Genomic DNA, 24,781 nt, shown 5'->3' with positions numbered 1-24,781 from the left:
ATGGACATGGCTCCTGGACCAAATTATAAACCTGAGTTCTCACTGACTTGATGTTTGAGGGTATTAAGCAATGTTATTCGCTCCTAAACGTCCCCCAAAGGCCCATATATTAAATGCTTCGTCACCAGGCATAGTGTAAGTGGAATGTGATTCCTTAGGGAGGTGGGGCCTGGGAAGAAGTTAGGTCTGGGAGGGTGGCTGTGTCTTTGAAGGGTATACTGGAACATTGGTCTCTGTCTCTCTGCTTCCTGGTCACCATGATGTGAGCAGCTTGACTCCCCCACGCACTTCTGACATGAGATAAAGAATTTCCATTCCGCCAAACAATGAGTCAAGTGACCATGGACTGACCACTCCTAAAACCTTAGCTAAACTAAATCTTTCTTCTTTTCATAGATTATGTTCTCACAGTGACAGCAAACTATCACAAGCAACCCCCCACAACCCTACCCCAAAGTAACCCAAAATCAAAAACAAAAACCCCACAAAACCCCCAAAGTTTTGGCATGGCAATGAGATTATGGTTGCTTGTTTGAAGAATTAGTAGACACAGAACAGAATTGTGCTCTGGTGGGATGAGTAGAGGAGTGGATGAAACACAGTCACTCTCCAGGTAAGAACTTGTTTGGGGCTGGAGAGATGGCTCAGCAGTTAAGAGCACTGGCTGCTCTTGCAGAGGACCCAGGTTCAAATCCCAACACCCATAGCTAACAACCATCCATTAACTCTAGTTCCAGAGGACCTGACACCCTCTTCTCACCTCCATGGGCACTGCACAACACAGGTGCACTTACAAACATGCAGGCAATACACTTGTACACATAAAACAAAAATGAAAAATTGGTTTGTGTGCATCAAGTTCACTAATCTCTTTGAGAATGCTAGGAAATTTCTACCAGACAAAGACAGAAGCCCAAGCTTGCTTGCTATCAGTTGAATAGCCACACAAATGTTCCACAGGGAACAGGGCAAGACAGTTTGTTTCCTTTTGAGAGTGACATTAACACTGTCAGTCTCCTTGGGCTGATGAAGCAGATCAGGCTGTTGTATTGGAACATTCTCTCCAGGAAGGGGTGTGCGTGTGTGTGTAAAGGCATGTGGCTCACGAGACTCAGAAAGTAAACAAATGTCTCAGAAAGCTGAAAGTTGCAAGATTCAGATGGGCTGGGCTCCACAGGGTCACAGGAGCAAACAACTGCGAAGCAAGGAGACTAACAAAAAGAGGAGGTTCTGGGACCTGTCTAGCTGTCCATACATTGTGCAGGGAACTCCAGGGTGGCAGCCTCCATGACTTGTCACCCATGCTGGGGTGGGCTTTTCAGTGATGCAGATGCCTTTGAGTCATCCCTGCTCCTGTAACTGCTCACTCACAGTCCCATTAGTGGCCCCAATAAAGACTCACTGGTTTACCAAGTTGGTGCAGTTGTTACTTTGGCATTATGGGTTCCCTTTCTGGGGCAAGTAGAAGTGTGTTTGTGTGTTGCACCTCCCCAGGAAAGGTGTCTCACATAAAAAGACTCTTGCTCTCAGTCCCTCTTGGGCTTCCTTCAGCACTTAAACAGAATCAAAGACCCTGGTTTGAACCTAGGCCCTACAGTAGGTGGCTTCCGATTATTCTCTAGTCTCATTCCTGTGGTTTGCCAAGACTCACTGAACTGTCTGTCCCTACATGCCACGTACACTCAGGTGTTGAAGCCTTAAGCTGTCTGGAAGATTCTCCTAGATAACAAAGCTCACTCCTATTTTTCCAACAGTCACCTCCCAAAGGAAGCCTTCTTTCTTAGTCAATTTTTGGTAACAAATAAAAATGCTACACTGGTAAGTTATTTAGAAAAGTGAGGTTTACTTCTGCTCAGTTTGGGTCCAGGACTAAGAGGCTGCATCTGGAGATGGCCTTCTTGGTGACAGAGTCTGAAGATGTGCAGGGCACTGTGTGGTGAGACAGCATTCATGCCTTAGTTTCAAGCCAAACTGGCTTCTGTTGCAGACTTATTCTCAAATAGTCCATTAACCTGTAATTCATTTATCTCATGAACAGGTTGCTCCATTCGTGGGGTGCAGAGTCTTAGCCACGTTTTAAAGATCACAAGGTCCCACTCACTATTTTATGAGGATTAAATTTCAACCTGAGCGTCAGAGGGGAATAACCACATTGGAATCACCCCTCCTTCCATGATAGTACATCCAGCTCCCTACCACGCTCCTCTCCTTTCTGCTGTTTCTTCACAGCACTGACTACTGACAGCATTCAGTGTTTATGCTTCTAGTCTATCTGTAATCTACCCGTAAAAAGAAGCTTCATGAGATTTTGCTTCTGTATTGCCAGCACTTAAAACAGTGACTGTCACATAGTACACGAACAATAAATATCTGTAGAATGTGCCACGCCATCTCCAATGAAGCCTGCGTGAGATCCTCCGTGGGTTGAGGCTGGAACTTCAAGGAAGGTTGCCTCTTGGAATTGGCTGTGCTAAAAAACATGCAGTGTACTTGGCATGCTTTTACTTGCTATTATCTTTCTGTCACTGTATCATGGGCTTTCAGGGGCCCAGAAAGCACCTGGTATCTTTGACACCACTGTCACTGCCTTTATTGAAATCTTTTAATTATCCTAGTATGCAGGAAGAGTTCTCAGGAACTCAATCACCTCCAGGGAATAACGGATTTCTGGAAGAGAGACATAGATGGATAAAAATAGATAGAAGAAGGGTTTCTTCGTATTCATTACAATTCATGGATAAATTGGTAAGATCAAGACCACCTTGGTATCTTTTGACAAAGGATCAATAAAAGAGCATTAAAGGGGAAATATAGACTGTATTTGAAAATTGGTAGGATAGGAGAGAAGGATGGTTTCATAGGTCCCTAACATGGAATGGCCTTTCTGGGACCTAGGGAGTTAAAAAATAACTTAGAAGCCCTATGGCCCACTACAAATAAGCAAGGAATATTATCAAATAGTTAAAAAAGTAACATCAGGCACAGCTGGTGTTGAAAGTGCTTGGTGAGTTAAGGTCATTCTGACCTGGAACTACAAAGCCGAGCAGAATCCTAAGTGTATGAGAAAGGCTGGCAGTAAAAACCACAGTAAAGCAGGAATTTACTGTCTAGTACCAGGTTGATAAGATAGGGAAATGTGTTGGCAAAATTGTTTTACTTTCATCTCTGGAATTGTAAATCTTAGCATGACTGTTCTGCGGTTTTTGTAATCTTTGCTGTATATATCTCAAACCTTGCAACTGCAAAGATTGCCCTCAGACTTTCACCAAGCTCATGTGTGTCTGTCACTCGCCGACTCCTTGTCCACCCTCTCCACAACCCTGTTCCCGTCAGACTGAACTGCCCCGGTCTGGGCTGGTCCGTTGCAGAATGAATATGCTGGCTCCTGAGAGAACTATTCTCCAGGCTAACTATCTTGGGGATGAGGAAAGGAAAACTCCCTCATAGGACCTCTATTCTTGAAACCCTTTGAAGACAAGCATCACTTTGTAAGGAAATGTGTATAGACAAAGATTGGTAGATAATTAAATTAACTATGCTCAGAACAGAAACTAAACCTCAGGGAAATCTGGGCAAGAGACAATATGTGGTCCCTTATCTCACAGAGGGAGTGACATTTCATACTTAGAGCTAGAAATGCCTGACAGAAATAGTCACAATCTAACTGAGAAGCTAGCATCATGCTCGAAGTCAACAGCTGTTCCAACCACATACTGTACTGATGAATTACATTTAGGAGGATTCCAAGTTCAGGGCCAGCCTAGGTTATGGTAAGAACATCTCAAGAAAAAAAATATATATATGAAACAAAAAACTTTGAGAATTACCTTCCTTAGTAATCTGAGTTGCTTAGAAACCAACTAGTTTCATGAAACCCTTGGAAAGAACTCCGTAGTTCTGCCTACTTTGACTGCATAACCAGACCTCGGTGACCTTGGATTAGCGACAAAAGCCCCATTTCTGGTTTGAATCAGAAGACTGTTCTTTCCAACACTTTTCTCTAAATCCTATTTTAGAACACAGGTGTGGGGGCTGGGGTGATAGTAGGTAAAGTGCTTGCTGTGTATCCTTGATATCCTGGATTCAATTCCTAGAACCCAAATAAAAGACAGGTGTGGTAGAGTCTGTCTGTAATCCCAGTGCTGGGAGTGCAGATACAGGAAGGTTCTTGGGATCCACTAGATACCGAGCCTAAGGGAATTCCAGCCAGTCAGAGGAAACAAGGAAACAAGGTGGATCGCTCCTGAGGAACAAATACACAAGTGACTGAAGCCAAGACCAAGTTCTAGGCTTAGCACAACTGTGGGAGATCACCAAAGTCAGCACAGGGTAGGATGGAAAGAAAAGGTGATGGGGTAGCTCTAGAACAACAACCAGGAAAAAAAGTCCACTTGTTACACCTCTGTCAAGCAAGTCTCAAACTATCACCTTCACCACATAAAAAATAAGGGCAACTATCACTCAGGGAGCACAAGCTGGTATTCTTCTAGATGGTTTCGTTTAATCCTCACAGCAACCTAGTGAGAGCAGTACCATTAGTGTTTTTAGGTTATAAGGAAATGGGGATTGAAGTTAACCTGCTCAATGCTTCCAGGAGCCAAGCTGGTTTCTGGACAATGGATCTGACAGGCAACAGCATGATGCAGGCTGTGTACACTGCACACCCACCATCCACAGGGTACAAGTCTGCATGTGATCCAGTAATGAGGAGCACTTACCACCACAGAACCAGAGGTCCTGCTGCCTCCCATGATCACTGCCTCTCAGAACGGCCTAAGAGACCCAGCAGCACACCTCAAACACTGTCATCAATGATGGGTCCATGTGGGTGCCAGGGTGAAGGGACAACGGAAACTTACAATAGTTTTTTTCTCTAGTTAACCCAGTATTTAGTCCTGGCAAGGGAGAAGGGGGAGCTATTCTGGGCTACTCTTGAGTATTTACTAAAGTCAGTAACTATGAAAACTGAGTAGTACCTGTGTGTCATGGGAGTAATACTTTTTACCAAGTATTGTAAATCAAATTAAGCCTAGAAACACTCTAGTGGACTCTAAACGCTCTGGTATGTACACACCAAACACAGAGCAGTAGTTACCTCTGGCAAGGGGGTAGAACCAGAAGACAAGGGAGGAGACAAAGGAGACTTGATATATCAGGTCTTTTTTTAGTATTTATTATTTTATGTGTATGAGTGTATTGCCTGTATGTAAATGCACCCATGCCATGCAATGCCCAAGGGGGTTAGAAGAGGGTGTTGGATCCTCCGGAACTGGAGTTACGAATGGTTGTTAGGTGCCACGTGGGTGCTGATATATGAACCCGGGTCTTCTGCAAGAACAGCCAGTGCTCTTAACCACTGAGCCATCTCTGCAGCCCCCCTCCCATTTTTTTTTTTTAAAAGGAATTCACCTGTAAATTTCTAGGGCAATAAATGATCAATTTTTTCTTAGTAGTGTAATATTGGTAATTTAAATCTTCAGTTATCCATATATTACAACTTTATCTATTGAAGATACAGTATAATTATGAAAAAATGAACAAGCTCTAATACATTTGAAAAACAATTACCTCCTGTTTTAAAGGTATTAATTATGAATAATCTCCCATACCATTATACAGTAATGTGACTTAATAAGTTCAAGAAAAAGTATAAATAGATGAAAAAATGAACAATGTTCTTTTAAAAGCAACCCATACACATATATACACATACAGATTTAAACTGTGCAAGATGGATGTTTGAGATGATTAATCTTTTTTATATATATTTTAAAACAATAAAAAATAGTTTTAAATGTCCTATGTAGATCCATTTACTATTTTGAATCATTTCTCTGGGTTTTTATAAGTCTGCTAACTGATACAAGTGTTTACAGGTGTTTAGGAAATCTCAGCACTCAATAAGGAAAGGACTAGGCCCAGGAAAGCCACATGTACTACAGATGCATACCTATGGTGGACAAGATTTCTTATGATTTTCATATAAATCAATAGCATTCCTCAACATACTCATTCCACACCAGAACCCAGTAGAGACACTACTCAGATAAAGATTTTTAAGAGGGACTCAGCTGAAAGACAGCCTCGACTTTGAATGCCTAAGACACAAGATCTAGAGGTGGTCTTCTGGGTTGAGGAGATGGCGCGCATGCCTCAGTTCAGATCCCCAGCACCTACACACAAAAAAAGTCAAAGACAGGGACACATGCCTGTAACCCCAGCAATGGGTGGAGGAGGGACAGGTAGAACTTGGAGCTCTCTGGCCACCCAGCCTAGCTGAAACAATGAGCCCCAGGATCATGAGACTATCTCAAAAAATAAAGTGCAGAGTGATCAAGGACATTTAATGTCAACTCCTGGCTTCTATGCACATATATGTGCATACGTAGGTGCACACATAGCCCTCCTCCCAGTCTTACTGGCAGTGAAACCCAGTTCTGGTCAGATTCATACGGTCACCAAAAGTGTGCCACAGTAGTGGAACAAGTGGAGACCTAAAGAAAAATTATCTGGGGTTGCCCCTTTTGTCACAAAAAAGGGAGATCGTCCCTGAGGCCCCTTCCTTGGCTCCATCCTAAGCCTTTAAGCTTGATACTGGATGAAGAGCAAATGAAAGGGTTCTTTAAAAGCTGCTGTTCCCATCTGGGACCATCACACAAGTGCTAACCTGCAACAGCTGAGAATGAGCAAGTCCGCTGCACACTGAGCCACACAAGTGTTTGGGGCTTAAAACGGACCATCTTTTAAAATGCTTGTCATTTTAGAAACTATTTTTCTTCTTATGAGAGATTAGTCTTCAGAAAGCTCCTGAGAAAGTCATTCTAAACCACTTTCTTGTGAGGTGAACTAAATCTTCCAGTTGTTTATTAAGGGCTATTATACTGGTTTGCCAGGGCTACCTCAGCACAATACCAAAACCCAAGTACTGAATGGTTTAAACGGCAGATGTTTATTTTCTTACACTTCTGGAGCTTGGCAGTCCAAGACCAAGGTGTCAGGCATTGGATTCTTCTGCACACCTCTGAGGCTTATGAACGGACATCTTCTGTGTTTCTACCTGTTGTTCTGTGTCCTGATCTCCTTCTTTTAAGGGCATCAGTAATACTGGCTTAGGGATAACCTACCCTAATGGCCTCATTTTAATTACTTCCTTAAAGATTTAATCTCCAAATACAGACAATATTTAATATTTATAATCCTCACATATTCTGGTGAGGATTTCAGGACTTGGACATACGAACTATGGAGGACCTGATTCAGCCTGCAACAGCTACACAGTTTTCTTTCACTTTGGTTTAAATATTGATAAAAGAATTCAGAAACCAAAAAGACGACCCTATATTATGTCCATATCAAAGCCTAACTAGTATATGAAAAGAATGTGTTCTAATAAATCACTGTATTTGTAGCAAATTAGAGTTTACTGAAAAACTGTTGAGAACTTTGCCCTACGACAGCAGGTTTAAGGTGAAAAGGTGACAGTCAAGTCTAGATAGCAGGAAGCTTAACTCAGAAACAAAAGCTAAGATCCATCACTCAATAAGCATTTTAACAGCTACTGACATACCAAAGGTTGGCTGAAGTTATTATTTCTCCATGAGATACTTCTGCTGGGAGTGGTCTTAGATCACCACTACCTGGGTCACCATCTTCTGGAAATACCCAGGTCTCTGCATTCCACCTGGACTCAAAGCTGACCTAGCACCTGCCCATCTACCTAGGTACACCACCCACACCACCCTGAGAGCTGTGTGCTGCCAACTACCATCCACTCTTGACCCAGGAGAAAAGCCATATTTGTCCAAGTGGCAAACCCGATTATTATATTTTTATTTTATATGCAGTACATGAAAAAAAAAATTTCTGGTACATGAAAAAAAAAAATTCTATCCCAGCCATGATCAATATCCTTGTTTCTACTTGGTATGCCACTGAAAACGTGGCAAATTAAAAAAGCAGGACTGAACAGAGTTACCTCCAAACAGTAAGTTTTTCTTTTTCAGTAGTCAAATCAGAAGCTGCTGAGGGGGAAATCAAACATGAACCTGACAGTGATTACTCACTGAAAAGGAAGACGAAGCTTCTGCTTTCAAGTGCGAAGGTTAAATCTGAATGAAGACTGAATGGTACAGAGCTTATCAGTCACCGAGCACAGGATGAAGAACACTGTGAAGAACACTGTGGAAACAGCAATCCTTTCTGTAGAACGAGGCCTCACAATCTGCTCCAGACACTGGCGAGGCGGCAGCGCTGGTCCAAGAGCAGGTTTCCAAGGAGATGCACCAGTGCGCCTCTCCCTGCTGCTTCTGTGAGGCCTGCACTCCACTGGCTCCACGTATCCTGGCCCTTTGGACTCACAGCAGCTACATGGCTACTGGGTTAATATCTTCAGTCTTGGCGGAACCAAAAGGTAATATCCTATTGGCTCCTATGGGAGACAAAGCTTCCTTCATCTTTAGCAAGAGAATTCTGCATCCCATGATGCCACTCTGGCTACCTCTTTTTCATGTGGGACCTCATGTGTGCAGCAATTGAACCAGCTATTTCTACATTCTTCTTGTTTTGGCCAAAATAATCTAGAAACTCTCCATCTGGTCCAATCAAGTACATTATTATCGTGTGATCCACCTGCAGAGAGGAGAGGAAGAGACATAGTGTGATAAAAAGATTACCAAAATAAGCTGCTTTACCAGCTTATTTGATAAAAAGATTACCAATAAATACTGCAGGATAGGAGAACTGAACATTAGTGCCTAAATAACAATTATAGCCTCTACTAGTTGCAATGTTTCTTACAGAATGGGCCTAAGCCTATTTACATCAAACCCAGTGGCATGGATCATCTAAAATCTTTTCTTCTAGAAATTTGCAATGGCTACTGCCTGTAGCATCAGTTTGGAATTTCTGTTCAGTTCTTCACATATGCACCCACACAATCTGAGAGGGAATGTACCTTCTAAGAACTGGTGCCTATAGGCCTTCATAAAATAGTCAATACTATAGACAGCAATCTTTACTTGAAAATACCTTCCATTTCTGAATGGAGCTATCTCATCTGACCCCTTCTCTGTAGTAAAAAGAGCTGTCACATGGATACCAGACATGGTAGCGCATGCCTTTAATATCAACACTTGGGAGGCAGAGGCAGGTGGACTGCTAGGAGTTTGTAGGCCAGCCTGGTCTACACAGTAAGACCATGTCTCAAAAAACCCAAAAGAATCAAAAAAACCAAAACAACAACAATTAAGAAGGAGCTGTCACATGGGAGTCAAAGCACCGGTAGAAAGTACTTTCCTCAGTAAGTGCCTGGTATACTCCTGCTTAACATACTTTAAGAGAAGCCAGAAAACAAATCACTAGTGGAGTTATATAATTTACAAATCCGAATACAGTGATTTAGAACAGATATTAGTAATTCAAAAAAACCTGGAAGGCATGTTTTAAAATTTTTATTTGATGCACTGAGCAATACTATCTGAAGAAAACTGCTTGGAAAACCCCACGGGCCATAAATGCCACACCCTAGCAGCCCTCTTCAATCCATCATCTATTTTTCCTGACAAAGTTCTTAAAATGTCTCAGCTCCAACTTAAGTTTTGATTACTCACTGATCCTTTTTGGTAGTCATTTCCACAAATGCAATTTTAAAAAAGTAGATCTGGCACCAAAAGTCCTTAAGAGTTTATTGCAGGTTTGATTTGGCAAGACAAGAAGAAAGATAGGAATGTGATCACACATACCAAAGTGGAGACTCCCCAAATATATCCCAATCCGCATTATATGACTGTGAGGCTGTTACCTTTTATACACACACACACATTCATAAGGAGATAGCAAATGGAAAGAGCTACTGGCCTGCCATCAGAAAGAATGCTACCAAGGGCTCAGACAGCTGGTGGCTTCATGTGCAGAATGTACTGCAGGAGCCAGGCAGGGCTCAAAACTTCTCACACTGACCAAGAATCATAATTATACTCCTGCTCTCCCTCCAAGCCTTTCTCTGTAGCTTATACCTCTTTTTCTTTACTGTTTCCTTTTATAGAAAACTAATTTTTCAACAAGTTCATACACATATATATATAAAATGTACCTTTTTTTCTATTTTTTCTTTTTCTCTATTTATCCTCTTCCTTAAAAAAACAAACAAACCAGAATTGCAATATATTGGGCTTACTTTCTGAGGGTTCTCAATACAAATTATTGACTAGATATGTAACTTAAAACTTCTTCTATCCCTGTCAAATTTGTCAGTGATCACTTTTCAATATTCACATGGGTTATGGCCAGAGCAAATCAACATTTGTTCTAATACAGAATTCTTCAAAAGGCTAATAGCTAATAGCATAGAAAAAAGAAACTGGCAATTACATATTCTTTTACCTGCCCTTCCTTCTCTCTTTTTTTTTTGTGAGTCTGTGTATGTGTGGAGGGGTATGTGTACATGTGAATGGGCATACCCATGTGCATGCAGAGGCCAGAAGATGATACTGGATGTCCTGCTCTATCACTTTCTGCCTTACTCCCCTGAAACAGGGTTTCTGACTGAACCTGGAAGCTGGGCTGGCAGCAAGCAAGCTGCACTAACCCTCCTGTTTCCATTCCTAATTGTGCTGGGATTACAGGTGTGCATGGCCATGCCTGGTTTTTTTATGTGGGTACTGGGGATTTGAACTTAGGTCTTTCTGTGTGCTTGCACAAAAAGCTCTCTTACTGAGTCATCTCCCTAGCTCTCACGTGTCATGTCAACCCTTGAGACAGGTACCCTCTATAAAGGACAGATAGCTCTGACTTTAAGAACTAGCATCTATCCAATTTCAAAGTCCACAATCTTTTTTAAACCATGTTGCCACTATTTCTAACAACTACATTTACAGAACAGCAACTTGTGAAGTTCTTCTGTGTTTGTTTTGAGACAGGGTCTCCCTTGCTATGTAGGCTAAACTAGCTCAGATTGCTCAGAGATCCTGCCTCTGCCTCCCAAGTACTGGGATTAAAGGCATGTGAAACCATGCTTAGCAACCCATGTTTTTTAATATATATTTTTATTGCCTAGAAAGGTAATCGATGCACAATACTCTTCTATTCGGGCCTCCCAGTGTGCCTTAGATCTTCTAGGAGGGAACCACTGCCACTAATACTTCTGTACTCTCAGGGAAATTCTCTGCATTTTCTGCTGTGTCTATGTCCACTACCACCTCGCTACTGTTACACACAAGCAACAGTATATGATACCCAGGGTCTTATTTAACAAGACAGAAGTCTCTGTTCTGCATCAGTACAGATACAGTAACTTAAAAAGTGGTTGCTTGGTTTTCAGTCCTTTTTCTTTAAAAATAACATTATAAGGTTCACCTGTAGGACAATTCCCAAGTAGAACCTGTGATTTAAAAGCAATTAACTTTAGATGTTGATAAAATTTCCAAACAGCCCTCTGAAGAGGGTTTATCAGATTAACTCCCATTGGCAACACATAGAAATATTTTACTCCAACTCACTCCAAACAGCACACTTATTTTTCCAATTTTGACAACAGAGTTTTCAAACTTTCTGATCACAGCTGAACAGGTAAAATTGGCACCTCATTAATTCACATTTCTTTTATTATAAAACTGTCAGGGCTGGAGATGGCTCAGCAGTTAAGAGCACTGGATGCTCTCGCAGAGGACCCAGGTTCGATTCCCAGCACCACATGGTGGCTAACAACCATCTGTAACTCCAGTTCCAGGGGATCCCATCCCCTCCTCTGACCTCAATAGGCATTGGGAGACACGGATGCACTTATACACATGCAGGCATAACACTTATACATATTAAATAAAAATAAATAATTAAAAAAAACAACAACTGGTTGTCTTCTCTGAGATTTAAAGCCATTTGCATTAACCACCCCCAAACTATTTTCTAGCTAACAATCATATGATAATGTGGTACTATATGTGTAAAATAGCAGCATGCAGGTTTAGCTTTGTAGTGAATTCTGAGTGTTTGGCATGCCCTAGTTACTAATACTGACTAAAAGATTCTACTGAAACACCCAGCATGTTCCCCTTTGCTTGCTGCTGTCTGACATGGTAAAAATCTCATTCCACTACATCTCGATGTTAATCATTAACCAGCCCCCAACCTTTTACTGATCTTCAATCTCAACAGTTATTTCCATCTGTATAGAAAAGTTTATGGCCACAAGATACAAGAAGTCATACTAATTAGAAACTGAAGCTGGAGGGTGTCTCCCCCTGTTGGCTGAGTGAGCAAATGTGCAGCAATGAATGGATCAAGAGTTCAGTCTTACAGAAGCACACCTGTATGCCTAAAAATGGGGTCTAGGAAGCATTCTAGAAGGGCAAGGGAGTCTCCATAAAACTTCTATTATTTGAATTTTGAGATAAAATAACTGCATTTCATATCACCTGCATCACAAGTACAAATTTCAAGGTCCAACATGTGCTTGGTTTGCTAATGAACTCAGTGGCCCCCAGCTGTATATTGCTAGTGACAGGCAGAGGACATGAAACGATGCAGTCTTGCTACACCAAGGGCAACCAAACAAGGGAGAAAATGTGATCAATATTTTAAACAGAAGACTGTGGAGGGGCAGTTGATGGTACACATCTGCCGGCAGCTTGACTCAAACTCCTACAGGAAGAAGAGACTTGGTTTCAGCAAATACTTCCTGTTATTTGAACTCAATGTTTTAAATTTCATTAGCCATTTGGCTTTTTAAATTTTTTAATTTTATTATTTTTATTTTATGTGTATGAGTGTATTGCCTGCATGTATGTGAGGGCACCCGTGTTGTGCAATGCCTTCAAGGACAGATGAGGGCTTCGGATTCCCCTGGAACTGGAGTTAAGGACGGTTCGTAGCCACCATGTGGGTGCTGGGAATCGAACCCGGGTCCTCTGCAAAAGCAGGTAGGGCCCTTAACCCCTGGGTTGGGCCACCTCCCCAGCCCCTTTTTTTTTTTTTTTTTTTTTTGGTCTTTTTGAGACAGGCTCTCCCTGTAGCCCCAGCTGTCCTGGACTCACTATATAGACCAGGCTGGCCTTGAACTCACAGAGATCCACCTGCCTCTGCCTCCCCGAGTGCTGATGCTGGGACTAAAGGCGTGTGCCACCATGCTCGGCTAGTCATTTGGTTTTATTTGTATAGAAATTTAACTTCAGAACAGGACTACTGATTATATAATTTAACAAAACTCATTCCAGGCTGATTCTCTCCCCTGCTTCCACTAACTGGCACTATCAGTTAAATTCAAACCAGTTACTCACTACACTAAAGGAGAAGTTTGGAAAAGTCCTTCTCCATGGTCTCCTCTCCTGACCTATGCTCCTCTCCATTTCTTCTCAGACTACCAGTACAGCAAAACGAAACTACACAAGGGTCCTCCGCTTTCCTTAAATGCAGGGAATCCAAAGTTTTCCCCAATGCTATGAGGCATCAGACTTGGAAAATGGGATTACTGTGTGAGCTTAATTAAGGCATCACGGCGAGAAGCCTGTTTTAATTCTGACTGTAGGTTATAAGGGCACACAATGTACTCTAGGCTCAAAAGCAGATGGTCAGAGTGCTTGCTGTGAAAACAAGAGAACTTGAGTTCAGACCCCGAGTAACCACACAAACATATATTCAGTCACCAATGTGTCTGTCTGTAAGCCCAGCATTAGAGGATGGAGAGAGGCAGGTCCTGGGAGCTTGATGACCAGTCATCCTAGTAAAAATGGTAACCTTTGAATTCAATGAGACCCTGTCTCAATTAAGGTAGAGAGCAATGCAGGAAGACCTGGTGTGCCTATTTACCTTGCACCTGCACACATATTAAAAAGAGGGAAGGGGGTAGAAAGAAAGAAAAAGGGCCAGAGAAACCACAGTGGGCAATGGAGACGAGGCACTGCAGTAAGCATGTCTCTGCATACTGCTCTAGGGACAGGCCACAGGGAGCTGGCAATCAGCGACTCAGAGTCCTGGCCATTTTTCTTTTCACAAAACCAGTTTTGCAGCTAGAAAGGAAGGCTCATAAGATTAATCATTTCACTCAACTAACATTACAGAAAAACCAGAGTGTGACAACAGAAAGAAAAAAAAAATCTGTAACATAGAATGTCAAGTGCTCACCAGCACTGAGAAGAAAAGTAACCACTGCGCACCATGAAATTGCCACAAAGAAAAAGGATGCAGCAGCTTGGATATTAGCTCAGGACTTCAAGACAGCGCTGATGAACAGGAAAACAGACCTTACTGCAAGAACCACAACGACAGCCTAATAGAATTTCTGTCTCTCACTATTAAAAGCCATATGCTAAACTGAACTGTGTAAGGTGTGCAGCCAACAAACCTGGTAGATAATCTGCCCTTTGATGGCTCTCGTCTTTTCTCTTGCTTTCTGAAACTCTCATTCAACTCAAAACAAATGATTTCCTAAGGCTTCGAACTGCTGCTTAAAAAGGAGCACTTCTGTCTTCTACCTCTTCATCAAGGGTGCAGGGAGCACCAAGGTAATGCCGAGAAGCTACACCTGAGGTAACATGAACGGCACCTCTGCATTTCCAACACCCAACACGGTGCCCAACTATCTGCTTTTATTTTAAAATTCTTTTTGGATTTATTTAATTTTACATGTATGTACATAAGTGCATCCGAGTGTGCCATGCCCGTGGAAGCCAGAAGAGGGTGTCAGATCCCTGGGAAATGGGGTGAAGGGCAGTTAATTATTAGCCACTATGTGGGTGCTAGGAATTGAACCCAGGTCTTCTCCAAGAGCAACCAGTGCTCTTAACCACTGAGCCATTTTTCCAGCTCCCCAAGTATCAGCCTTTGTACTGCTTTGTGAGTGCGTGTGACTAGAGAAGCCAGAAAATTTATGAGAACAGCGAATCAAAACAATCGTTTTTCAAAATTCCCAAGGAATCTGTAATAACTGCAGGTTCACTCCTGTCTCAATAGCCAAACAAACATATAAAGCTGTGTATGACCCAGATCCAGGCCATGGGTTAGAACCTCAGCATATACTTACTATATAGTCCTCATCCTCATCCTTAGGGCCAGGGCTGTAATACACCCTGTAAGCTCTGGCCACTCGGTCAATCTCTTCTTTTGTGCCAGTCAAGCCAACCAATTTGGGAGAAAATTCTAAATTAAAAAAAAAAAAAAGAAGCAGTGAAAAATGAAAGACAAATACAACCATCTCTACTTAAGATAAAACCAAAACCACAACAAAAAACACACAACCGTGAAAACCCCAGTGTGACTACAAAGCAGCTCTGTTGCTACTTTGCTCCTAAGTCCCCAACATTTATAATTTAAAGGAAAAGAAAGAGAGCAAATGACAATTCTTCCTGTGATAGATATTGGTTCTTTTTGTGACTATATAATATTTGGAGGAAATAGATTCTAATTATTTAAATCATGTTTTTAATTAATTTAGTTAAAAATGCATATGTTGAGGTACATCGAAGTACATTTTCATTGCATTGTATGAAAAGAAACTTAGTTCAGGGGCCAAAAAGATGTCTCAGTGGATAAAGGCACCTGCTGCTAAGCCTGACAACCTGAGTTCTAGCCCTGGAATCCACATGGTAGAAAGGGAGAACAGACTCCTTCCCAGTTGTCTTCTGATTTATGCGTGCACACCCCCCCCACACACATACATTCTCTTTCTCTCTCTCTGTAAATGTAAAAAAAACAAGAAAACTCAGTTCACAATTAGGATCATACCACATTAAAATATCTCCATCTAGGCCAGCAACATGGCTCAGCAGATAAAGGCATCTATTGCCAAGCCTGACCACCTAGGTTTGATCCTTACAACCTATATGATGGAAAGAGAGAAATGACTCCCATAAGTTGTTCTCTGACCTCTACACATGAGCCATGGCACACACTCAAATAAATAAATAAATAAATAAATGAATAAATAAAACTTTTAAAAGCTCAAAATTTGCCAGGCATGTGGTGCATGCCTTTAATCCCAGCATTCAGGAGGCAGAGGCAGAGGCAGGCAGATCTCTTGAGTTTGAGGCCAGCCTGTTCTACATAGTGAGTTCCAGGCCAGCTGGGGCTACAGGGAGACCCTGTCTCAAAAAGACCAAAAAAAAAGTTAAAAACTCTATCTGCATCTTATTTTCCAGTAGCTAATCAAGAGACATCAGTCACAGAAAAAACATGCTGTTATGTTTTTGGTGTTTACATAATGGTGTAAGTCTCTTAAAAGACTTGAATTCATTAGCCCATTAAAGTGACAATCTGACATTAAATCAGTGTCTTCTTCAAAAGGTACACAGAAACTTAATTTTTGTTCCTTGGATGAATTCATTCTAAGTTAGAAAATTATTCAAGTATTGAACAAGCAGGGCAGCTTGTCTTTATCTTCCACTCTTTTCGAGTACATAATGAGAAAGAAAAATGAAGCCCAAGTGCACATCCAAACTTTTCAATGGAATTACTGGAACTGCACTATATTCCTAAACAGTAACAGATTGTCAGTTACTGGCTGTGAAAACCAATTAGCAATACACATGTATGTGGTTTAAGGTTAATATTTTTGTATTTTGGCTAGGCGTAATTCAGATGTCTATTTACTGGGAGATAACATGGCTTATCTAATGTGACAAAACCAACTGCCAATATAAAATAAAAACTGTAAACTTAAAGATGAAAATATAAATCTTTGTCACCTTGGGTTAGGCAAAGGTTTCTTACATACCAGACAAAAAGCACTGTTGGACTTTATTAAAACTGAAAATAGTGTTTCAAAAGACACTGTTAAGAGACTGAAGTGATAGGCCACAGACTGGGAGAAAACACTTGCAAATCAAATACATAATAACTTGTTTCCAGAATATAATTATACAGACATGCACCGAAACAAACTTATAAGGACAAAAACCGTTAATAGACACTTCACCAAAAACATACATAGATAGCAAATGAGCATGAAAACATACTTAAGAAGAGGGCAGTCGCGGTGGCCCAGCAGGTGAAGCCACTTGCTGCCAAGCCTAGTCACCGAGTTCAATGCCTGGGACCCACAAGGTAGAAGAAAACCAACTCTCCAAAGTTGTCCTCTGCCTCCACACATGTGCCCACTTGCACATGCATGTGCACATATCCATGATAAATAGATGCCAATACTTACTAGAGATGCTACAATTAAAAAGACTGTCCATGCTAAGTGTGGTGGGGATGTGAAGAAACTGAACTCTCCATACTCATATTAGAAATGCAAAAATGTACAACCATTTTAGAAAAGTCTGTCAGTTTCTTTAAAAGTGAAGCATACACTATAATATCCAGCCATTTCACAACGAAGCACAGAATTAAGAGAAAGGAAAGCATGTGCCCATATAAGGTTTGTACATGAATATTATCTGTAATAGGCAAAAAACTATTAAAAAAAATTCAAATGCTCATCAATGGACTCACTACTCAGTAATAAAAGGGAACAGACTATGATTCATCCTATAGGATGGATGCAACTCAAAAGAATTATGCTGGGACTGGAGAGAGATGGCTCAGCAGTTAAGAGTACCTGCTGCTCTTACAGAGGGCCCAGGTTCAATTCCCAGCACCCACATGGCAGCTAACAACTATCCCCAACTCCAACTCCAGGGGAATCCAATGCCCTTTCCTGACCTCCTTAGGCATTGCATGCACTGATGCACTTACTACATGCAGGCAATACACTCATAACACATAAAAATAAATGTTTAAAGAATTTTTAAAAGAGGGCTCTTATTTCAAAATGTTTATGAAACATGCTCCTCACCTGTCATCTAAACCCAGTGATAAATCTGAGCTTCATCTTTTTATTTGCCTGTAAAACTGGTGATACCATTTGTCCTATTTCAAAAGACACTGATAACGTCTCAAATGGGGCCGCGTGTGGTAGACCATGCCTTTAGTCCCAGAACTTGGGAGGCAGAGGCAGGCGGAACTCTGTGAGTTTGAAGCCAGCCTGGTTTCCATAGCAAGTTCCAGGACAGCTGTGGCAATAGGGAGACCCTGTCTCAAACACACGCACGCATGCAGACGCACGCGCGCGTGTGCACACACACACACACACACACACACACACACACACACAGTTTCAAATGGGTTTATTTTTCAAACTGTTAGCAAGTAAATCTATATAAGCTATTATCAGTAAAACATACCTTTCACATAATTTGCAACGGCTTCTTTTGTGTCCCTTTCTGGGTCAATGGTGATGAAAAGTGGAGTTAAATTTGGCAGAGATGTAATACTATCTGAAAAAAAGTTCCAATTAATCAATATTCACTGTAAAGGAAGAGAAAACCAGCAAAACTGGGAGTGTGCTATAGCGAAGTGTTAAGAAATATAGAGGACATCAAGCTCTTGAGTGGAGGACGGGGAAGGGGATACAATGCCCTTTAGGAGGAGCAAGTCCATATATGGTCTGTGGAAGAACCAGAAAGACATTCTATCAAATACCTCTGCTGGAATGATGTGATGCTGGATCACATCATGTGGCTCCTATTTATTTAGTTTATTTTTTTGGTTTTTGAGATAGGATCTCCTTGCAGTTCCAAGTGGCCTGAAACTTATATGTAGACCAGGCTGGTCTCCAACTTAAAAGTTCCTCTGTCTCCTGAGTGCTGAGATTAAAGGTATATGTCATCACACCTGGCCTGGCTCTTATTTCTTAATCTAATCCAATCTTTGTAATTTTCCCTTTTCCCCACAATATCTCAAATACAAGGTAAGCTATTAATATGGACTGAATATACCAAAGTTTTTTACTTTAGGAAAGACTCTTCCTTCTAACTGGCACTAATAAAATACTTCTGACTACAGATCACTTCAGATTTCCTCACCTATTACAACAGCAATGAGAAAGCTACAATAAAAGGAGACAGAAGCCACAATGACATTTTCAAGTGATCTAACATTTAGACTCAAAACAAGCTTCCTTTGGTAGAGAATAAGATCATAGGAATCAAAGCAATTAACAAGCTGAATGATACTTTACATTCTTACAGAACAAATAATTACAACAGCCTTCCTAATGTTAATACAGGAACAAGAAAAACATGGTGCCACTAAATAAACATAAACTCTAGAGACAGCAATGGCTTTCTTACCGATTTCATCCACGACTTGAATCATTTTTTCTAGTTCTTCTGGGCAGATATCAGGGCAATGAGTGAAGCCAAAATAAATCAATACCCACTGACCCAGATAGTCCTTGTCAGTTTTGGGTTCTCCAACATGAGTTATGAGGGAAAATGGTCCCCCAAGCAAAGGCTTTCCGATACTTCGATGTCGTTGCTTCTCTAGTTCTTAAAGAGATATACACCAAAACAAATCATTCTATACAGAGTCACTCAAATATGTGATATAAGGTCAGCATAATACTAATAATGGTGTGTGGGGGGGTGTAAAATATAAAAAAACAGTTTTCAAGATGCTAATAAAACTATTTTCAGAAAAATAAGCATAAACTAAGAAAGCCAAATCAAATTAAATGCTGTAATTTCTAATAAGCACTATAACAAAGTGGCAAAAAATTTCTTCTCTTCCAGAACAGTTCAGTCCTAAGCCATTCCAAATTTGGTGTGGAGAAGAGGCCATGTGACCTAGAGCAGATAACTGAGCCTGGGTGAGGGACTCTGCAACTGAGTGTGCAAGAGGCAGCTGTATGGTGAGGGGCAGCAGTGATGGGATCTTAGTTTTGCATAGAGGATTGATGAAATATAGGGATGTGAAGTAACAAATGAAAAGAAGCCAGAACTGTGGAAGGGGGAAAACTAGAACAAGCTCTGTAGTTGTGAAAGATAATCAGAGACACCAGTGTGAATTTATGGTTTCAATATACAGGGATTCAACAACTAAAAGAAAATAAGAACGCTTTTTGTTTGTTTGTTTAAGAAATGGCTGATATAAGCTGAAACATGCAAGGTGAGCCATGAGCCTAGAACCTCTTATAGCAGAAGGAAGAACTCAAATACAGAAAACATGGTAAAACAGAATCCCACGTGAAAAGGTTCCATTCTAGTTTTATTTCTGTTGTTATGATAAAATATCCTGACAAAAAGAAACTTAGGGGAGAAAGGTTCATCTTACAATTGCAGGTTAGTCATCACTATGGGGAAGTCATAGTGGAAGGAGCCTGTAGCAGCTGGCCACATCATACCTACATTCAAGAGCTTAGAGAAATAAAAGCATGTGTGCTTAATGCTCAGAGTTCTTACACACAGTCCGGGTCCCAAAACTAGGACCTGTTACTGCCATTTTCAGACTGGGTCTTCTTCCCACATCAATTAAGGCAATCAAGACAGTTCCCTAAAGACATGCCAGCAGGCCAAGCTGATCTAGACAATCCCTCACTGAGACTCTTCCAAGGTGATTCTAGGTTGTGACAGGTTGACAATTAAAACCATCAGAAGATCCCATGAGCTATGGTGAGACACTTGTAGAGCATCAGAGATGAGATCACAACCCATTGACTAAATAGGAAACAATGACTCTATAGTAACAAAAAGCAATGAATAATTCAGAGCGATGAAAATAGCATAAACATATTATCTTAACACACACATGAGAATAGCTTGGTAAACAATGCTTTACTCAAATGATTCAACATCATTAGTAATGGGACATACAGAAACCACTAGGCATCTGACTATATTCAGTGAGGATACAGCATCATTTTTGTGACATTCTTGTCAAAGGCTGCAGGACCTTAATTGAATCATGAGGAAAGACCATGTCAGAGAAACTAAGACATAATTGGCCTATAATCTTCAAAGTCGAAAAGTTCATGAAAGTCAGGGGAAGCTCAGAAACTGAGAATCTGAAGAAATTAAAGAGACAATGGGAAACAAGGTGTGGTTCTGAACTCTAAAAACAATACAAAAACAAAACTTTAAGATTGAACTTGAGACTGTCTTAAGACTGAAAAATAAATAGTACCATGACTGTTAATTTTCTGCTTGATGGTTGGGATATTGCTAGAGAATGTCCTTGTTTGTAGGAAATATACAACATATTTGGAGATGATGAGGCACCAGTGTCAGCAGAGCATCAAATAATTCTGGAACATTAAAATTATCTCACAATAAACTTTCTAAGAAATTGCAAACTGAAGTCAAAAGAAGCTTATAGATTTTAGAATCATTTGTCACTACCTTCCTAGCTTTTCAACATTTGAAAATTCATTTTCTTGGGCACCTGAATGAAATTACTGCTAATTAAAATATGAGAATCATATAAAATACCCTTTTTCTGCAAAATGGTCATTTCTATCATATCAGGATAGAAATTACACTGCTAAGATTCTAATGATATGAATTCTCCAGATTTAAACATTTCTCTATAACATCAAGAAATTTTAAAGTTACTAGATTTAAACAGTATTTTAAAGATTTACCTGAAACTTTTAAAGCAAATCTTAAAGTCTTGAAGTAGTCACTAATATAAACAGGTTTCTGTTTTTGAAATCCCCTAAACATTTCGGAGTAGTGCCTGGCTCTCCCTTAATCACAGCCAGCCTCTGGGCCTTGTCCCCTGCTGCTACTCCACTGGTGTGCAATATCTACTCACACTGTTCTCCATGTCTGACCCCTAAGAAGCCACCTCTGATTCTAAGGTTGAGTCTTTTTCAGGCCCTCAGAAAATCCTGCACTTCCCTCAGGCCTGGAGGAATGTTATCTGATGAAATCCTTGGTTTCTGTGTCTGTCTCCTTGTCAACTGAACATCAACAGCTGGACCACATCTTGGTCATTTTTATACCTTCTAGATCTCAAACTTCTTACATTCAAACTTATCTACATTAGAAAATTTTTTTATTATTTGTATTTTGTTTATATGAGTATTGCTTGCATGTATGTGCATGTACCCGTGTTGTGCAATGTCCGCAGAGGTCAGAAGACAGCGTCCAATTCCCCTGGAGCTGGAATTATAGACAGTTTTTAGCCACCATGTGGCCATGTGGGTGCTGGCAATCAAACCCAGGTCCTCTGCAAGAGCAACCAGTACGCTTAACCGCTGAGCCATCTCTCCAGCCCCCCATAGTAAGTCTTTTAAAACTGTTAAACAATGGCATCTTGGAATTCATTCTTGAAAGTTACCAACACTGATGGAAAAATGCAAAACTTAATTGCATTCTGTTATTGCATTTAATTATATCAATTTTAATTTCTTTTCAAGAAATATTATTTTATGTGTATGAATATTTTGCCTGTATGTATGTAAGTGCACTCATATCACACAATGCCCACAGAGGTCAGAAGAGGGTGTTCGATCCCCTGGAGCTGGAGTTACAGATGGTTATTAGCCACTGTGTGGGTGCTGGGAATTGAACCAGGATTTTCTGCAAGAGTAGCCAGTGCTCTTAACTGCTGAGCCATCTCTCCAATTTTAATTTTTTAGCTGTGCCATGATCATGTAAGATATTAACATGGGGGAGGAGGGCCTGCTGGGTGAAAGGTATATGGAGAACTTCTTACGGCATCTTTACAACTCTTCTGTAAATTTTAAATTATTTCAAAATAAAAAACTTAAGGGGCTGGAGAGATGGCTCAGTGGTTAAGAGCACTGATTGCTCTTGCAGAGAACCCGGGTTTGATTCCCAGCACCCACATAGCGGCTACAAACTGTCCTTAACTCCAGTTCCAGGGGAATCCGAAGCACCTCCAGAGCATTGCAGGACATGGGGGCACACACATGCATGTAGGCAATACACTCATGCACATTAAAAAAAAAAAAAAGAGCTTAAAAACAGGACTGGCCAGATGGCTCAGTGGGTAGAAATGATAACTGTGCAGTCCTGACAACTACTGAGTTTGAGCCCTGGAACCCATGGTTGGAAGAAGACTAGAACCAACTCCCTAAAGTTGCCCTCTGGCCTCTACATGAGCACCACAGCATGCATACACCCACACTCAAAATAATAATTTCAAAGCTCAAAGTCTAAAAACAAAAGTCAGCCAGGGAGAATTTTCTTCTGCTCTGACCAAAGGACAATACTTACTCTCAATCTTCTCCTTCTGGAAGTATTTCATTCCAGCCAATAAAGCTCCTCCAATGGCAAAGGTGACCGCTAAAGACTTCCAAGAAACAGGCTACTGGGACGAATTTCAAAAACAAACATAGGAGTAAGACGCAAACATTTAATCATACTGTATCACCCAAGTTTTCAAAAGGGGTATAGACACACAAACCATTGTTGTTAAATATGTAGAATGCTTCCGGAAAATGCTGAAAAGTTTCTGTGGATGCAGTTTATAGCGTTACAGAAGCACTCTTTTCCAGGAGGAAATTCCCCAAGTCAATTTCTATTGATGTCGAAAATAATCCAAAGAAGCTCAAGCACTATGACTGTGATCTTGGCTGCAACTGTTGATTTAAAAACCAATTAAGGGCTGGAGACAGACCTCAATTGGTAGAGTGCTTACCTAGCATGCACCAAGCCCCTGGGTTCCACGCCCAGCACTTCATAAAACTGGGTGTGGTGGTGCTTACCAGTAATGTTAGCACTCTGGAGGAAGGCAGGAGGATCAGAAATTCAAGGTCATTCTCTGGCACATACTAAGTTCTAGGCCAACCTGAGATACACTAGACCCCGTTTCAATAAATAAATAAAACATAACAATTAACTACTGGCTTCTGCTGACACTGAGAACAGAATACAATGAATAAAATTGGGGTTACCTAACTGGCTTCCAGAAATAGCAGCCAAAGCAAAAAAGACATCTAAGTGGGGCTCCTGGTGGGTAGAGAGATGGCTCAGCAGTTAGAGTACTGGTTACTCTTGCAGAGGGCCCGGGTTTGGGTTTGGTTCCCAGCACCCACAAGGAAGCTAACAACCGTTAGCTCCAGTTCCAGGAGGTCCAATACCCTCTCCTGACCTCCACAGGCACTGCATGACACGAGTGCACTTACACACATGCAGGCAATGCACTCACATAAAATAAAAATAATAAATAATAAATGTGGGGCTCCCTGAAAACTACATCGAGTTATTTCTTTGTACGCTTTAAAGACCTAAAATAAGATGTTTGCTACCTAGGCCTAACTGATTAACAGTTCTCCACATCCACAGTTCTTATTAACACAACAAGCAAGGTAGTGACTCTTTAAGTTTGAGCGAGAACACCGAGGGTGAGTGTGTGTGGGGGCAGATACTCAAACACAACAAGAAACATGTTTTCAATTTCTAGTTACACCGGGAACCCGCCAAAGGGTATTCACGTGACAGGTTATAAAGGTGTTTTGGCTCGACAAAGTTCAGATTCTTAAAACCTGGAACTAATTTTATATTCTTGGAATAAATATTCACATACCCGAGCCAGGGTAGCAAACCACGAAGAGAGGGTTGTCTAGACTGGGACTACCCACTCCAGGAAGCAGGGAAAGTCGAGGAGAGGGCACTTTCAGGCCTCGCCGGGGGACCATCTGCGGTTAAACGCGAAGGGATAGGGCTGCTGGGAACGCGAGCACCGAAGGCTCCAGCTGGAAACTCACCCCGGACTTCGAGGGGCCTCGGCCGCCCTTGGGCTGGGGCCCTGTAGGCCCCGGCGGTGTCGGCGCCGCTGAGCTCCAGGCCCGGCTTCCCCCGCGGCAGTGCGGGAGCGCCAAGCCCCAGGGCGCCTGCCCCGGCCGCAGGCAGGGCGGCATCTCCCCGAGTGCGAGGCAGTGAGGGAACAGGCGCCACAGCCGGCAACATTGCTGCCGAAGTGCGGCACCGGGAGCCCGAACCAACCCGGCCATACCTAGAAGACCGCGCCTCCTTTGACCCGCCCCTCTATTTCCGCCTGGCTT

At 41.5% G+C, this 24,781-nt stretch overlaps 1 protein-coding gene across 1 annotated transcript; it reads right to left on the bottom strand.

Annotated features, from left to right (window-relative positions):
• Window positions 1-5,556: 5,556 nt before the first annotated feature.
• On the bottom strand, window positions 5,557-24,771 carry LOC103752063 (protein SCO1 homolog, mitochondrial). Its single transcript, XM_008855710.3, has 6 exons — window positions 24,485-24,771; window positions 22,992-23,082; window positions 19,101-19,298; window positions 18,153-18,245; window positions 15,014-15,129; window positions 5,557-8,628 (listed from the first exon to the last, which is right to left on the bottom strand). Exons 1-6 carry the CDS (start codon window positions 24,728-24,730, stop codon window positions 8,494-8,496), a joined length of 879 nt encoding a protein of 292 aa, XP_008853932.1. The 5' UTR covers window positions 24,731-24,771; the 3' UTR covers window positions 5,557-8,493.
• Between the last annotated feature and the right edge of the window lie 10 nt (window positions 24,772-24,781).

Source organism: Nannospalax galili, unplaced genomic scaffold (assembly GCF_000622305.1).
Source record: "Nannospalax galili isolate Female #2095 unplaced genomic scaffold, S.galili_v1.0 scaffold146, whole genome shotgun sequence".
In the NCBI taxonomy this organism is placed as follows: Eukaryota; Metazoa; Chordata; class Mammalia; order Rodentia; family Spalacidae; genus Nannospalax; species Nannospalax galili.
Note: the sequence above shows the minus strand (reverse complement) of the source record. Positions and strands in the feature narration are given on the sequence as shown.

Excerpts from the sequence above, each read along its gene's own strand:
- LOC103752063 (XM_008855710.3), bottom strand. The coding sequence starts at position 24,730 with ATGGCCGGGTTGGTTCGGGCTCCCGGTGCCGCACTTCGGCAGCAATGT. Across the intron at positions 23,083-24,484 it reads GAGGCCCCTCGAAGTCCGGG|CCTGTTTCTTGGAAGTCTTT; the intron begins GTGAGTTTCCAG and ends TCGTCCCAGTAG. Across the intron at positions 8,629-15,013 it reads ATGAGGATGAGGACTATATA|GTGGATCACACGATAATAAT; the intron begins GTAAGTATATGC and ends TCCTCTCTGCAG.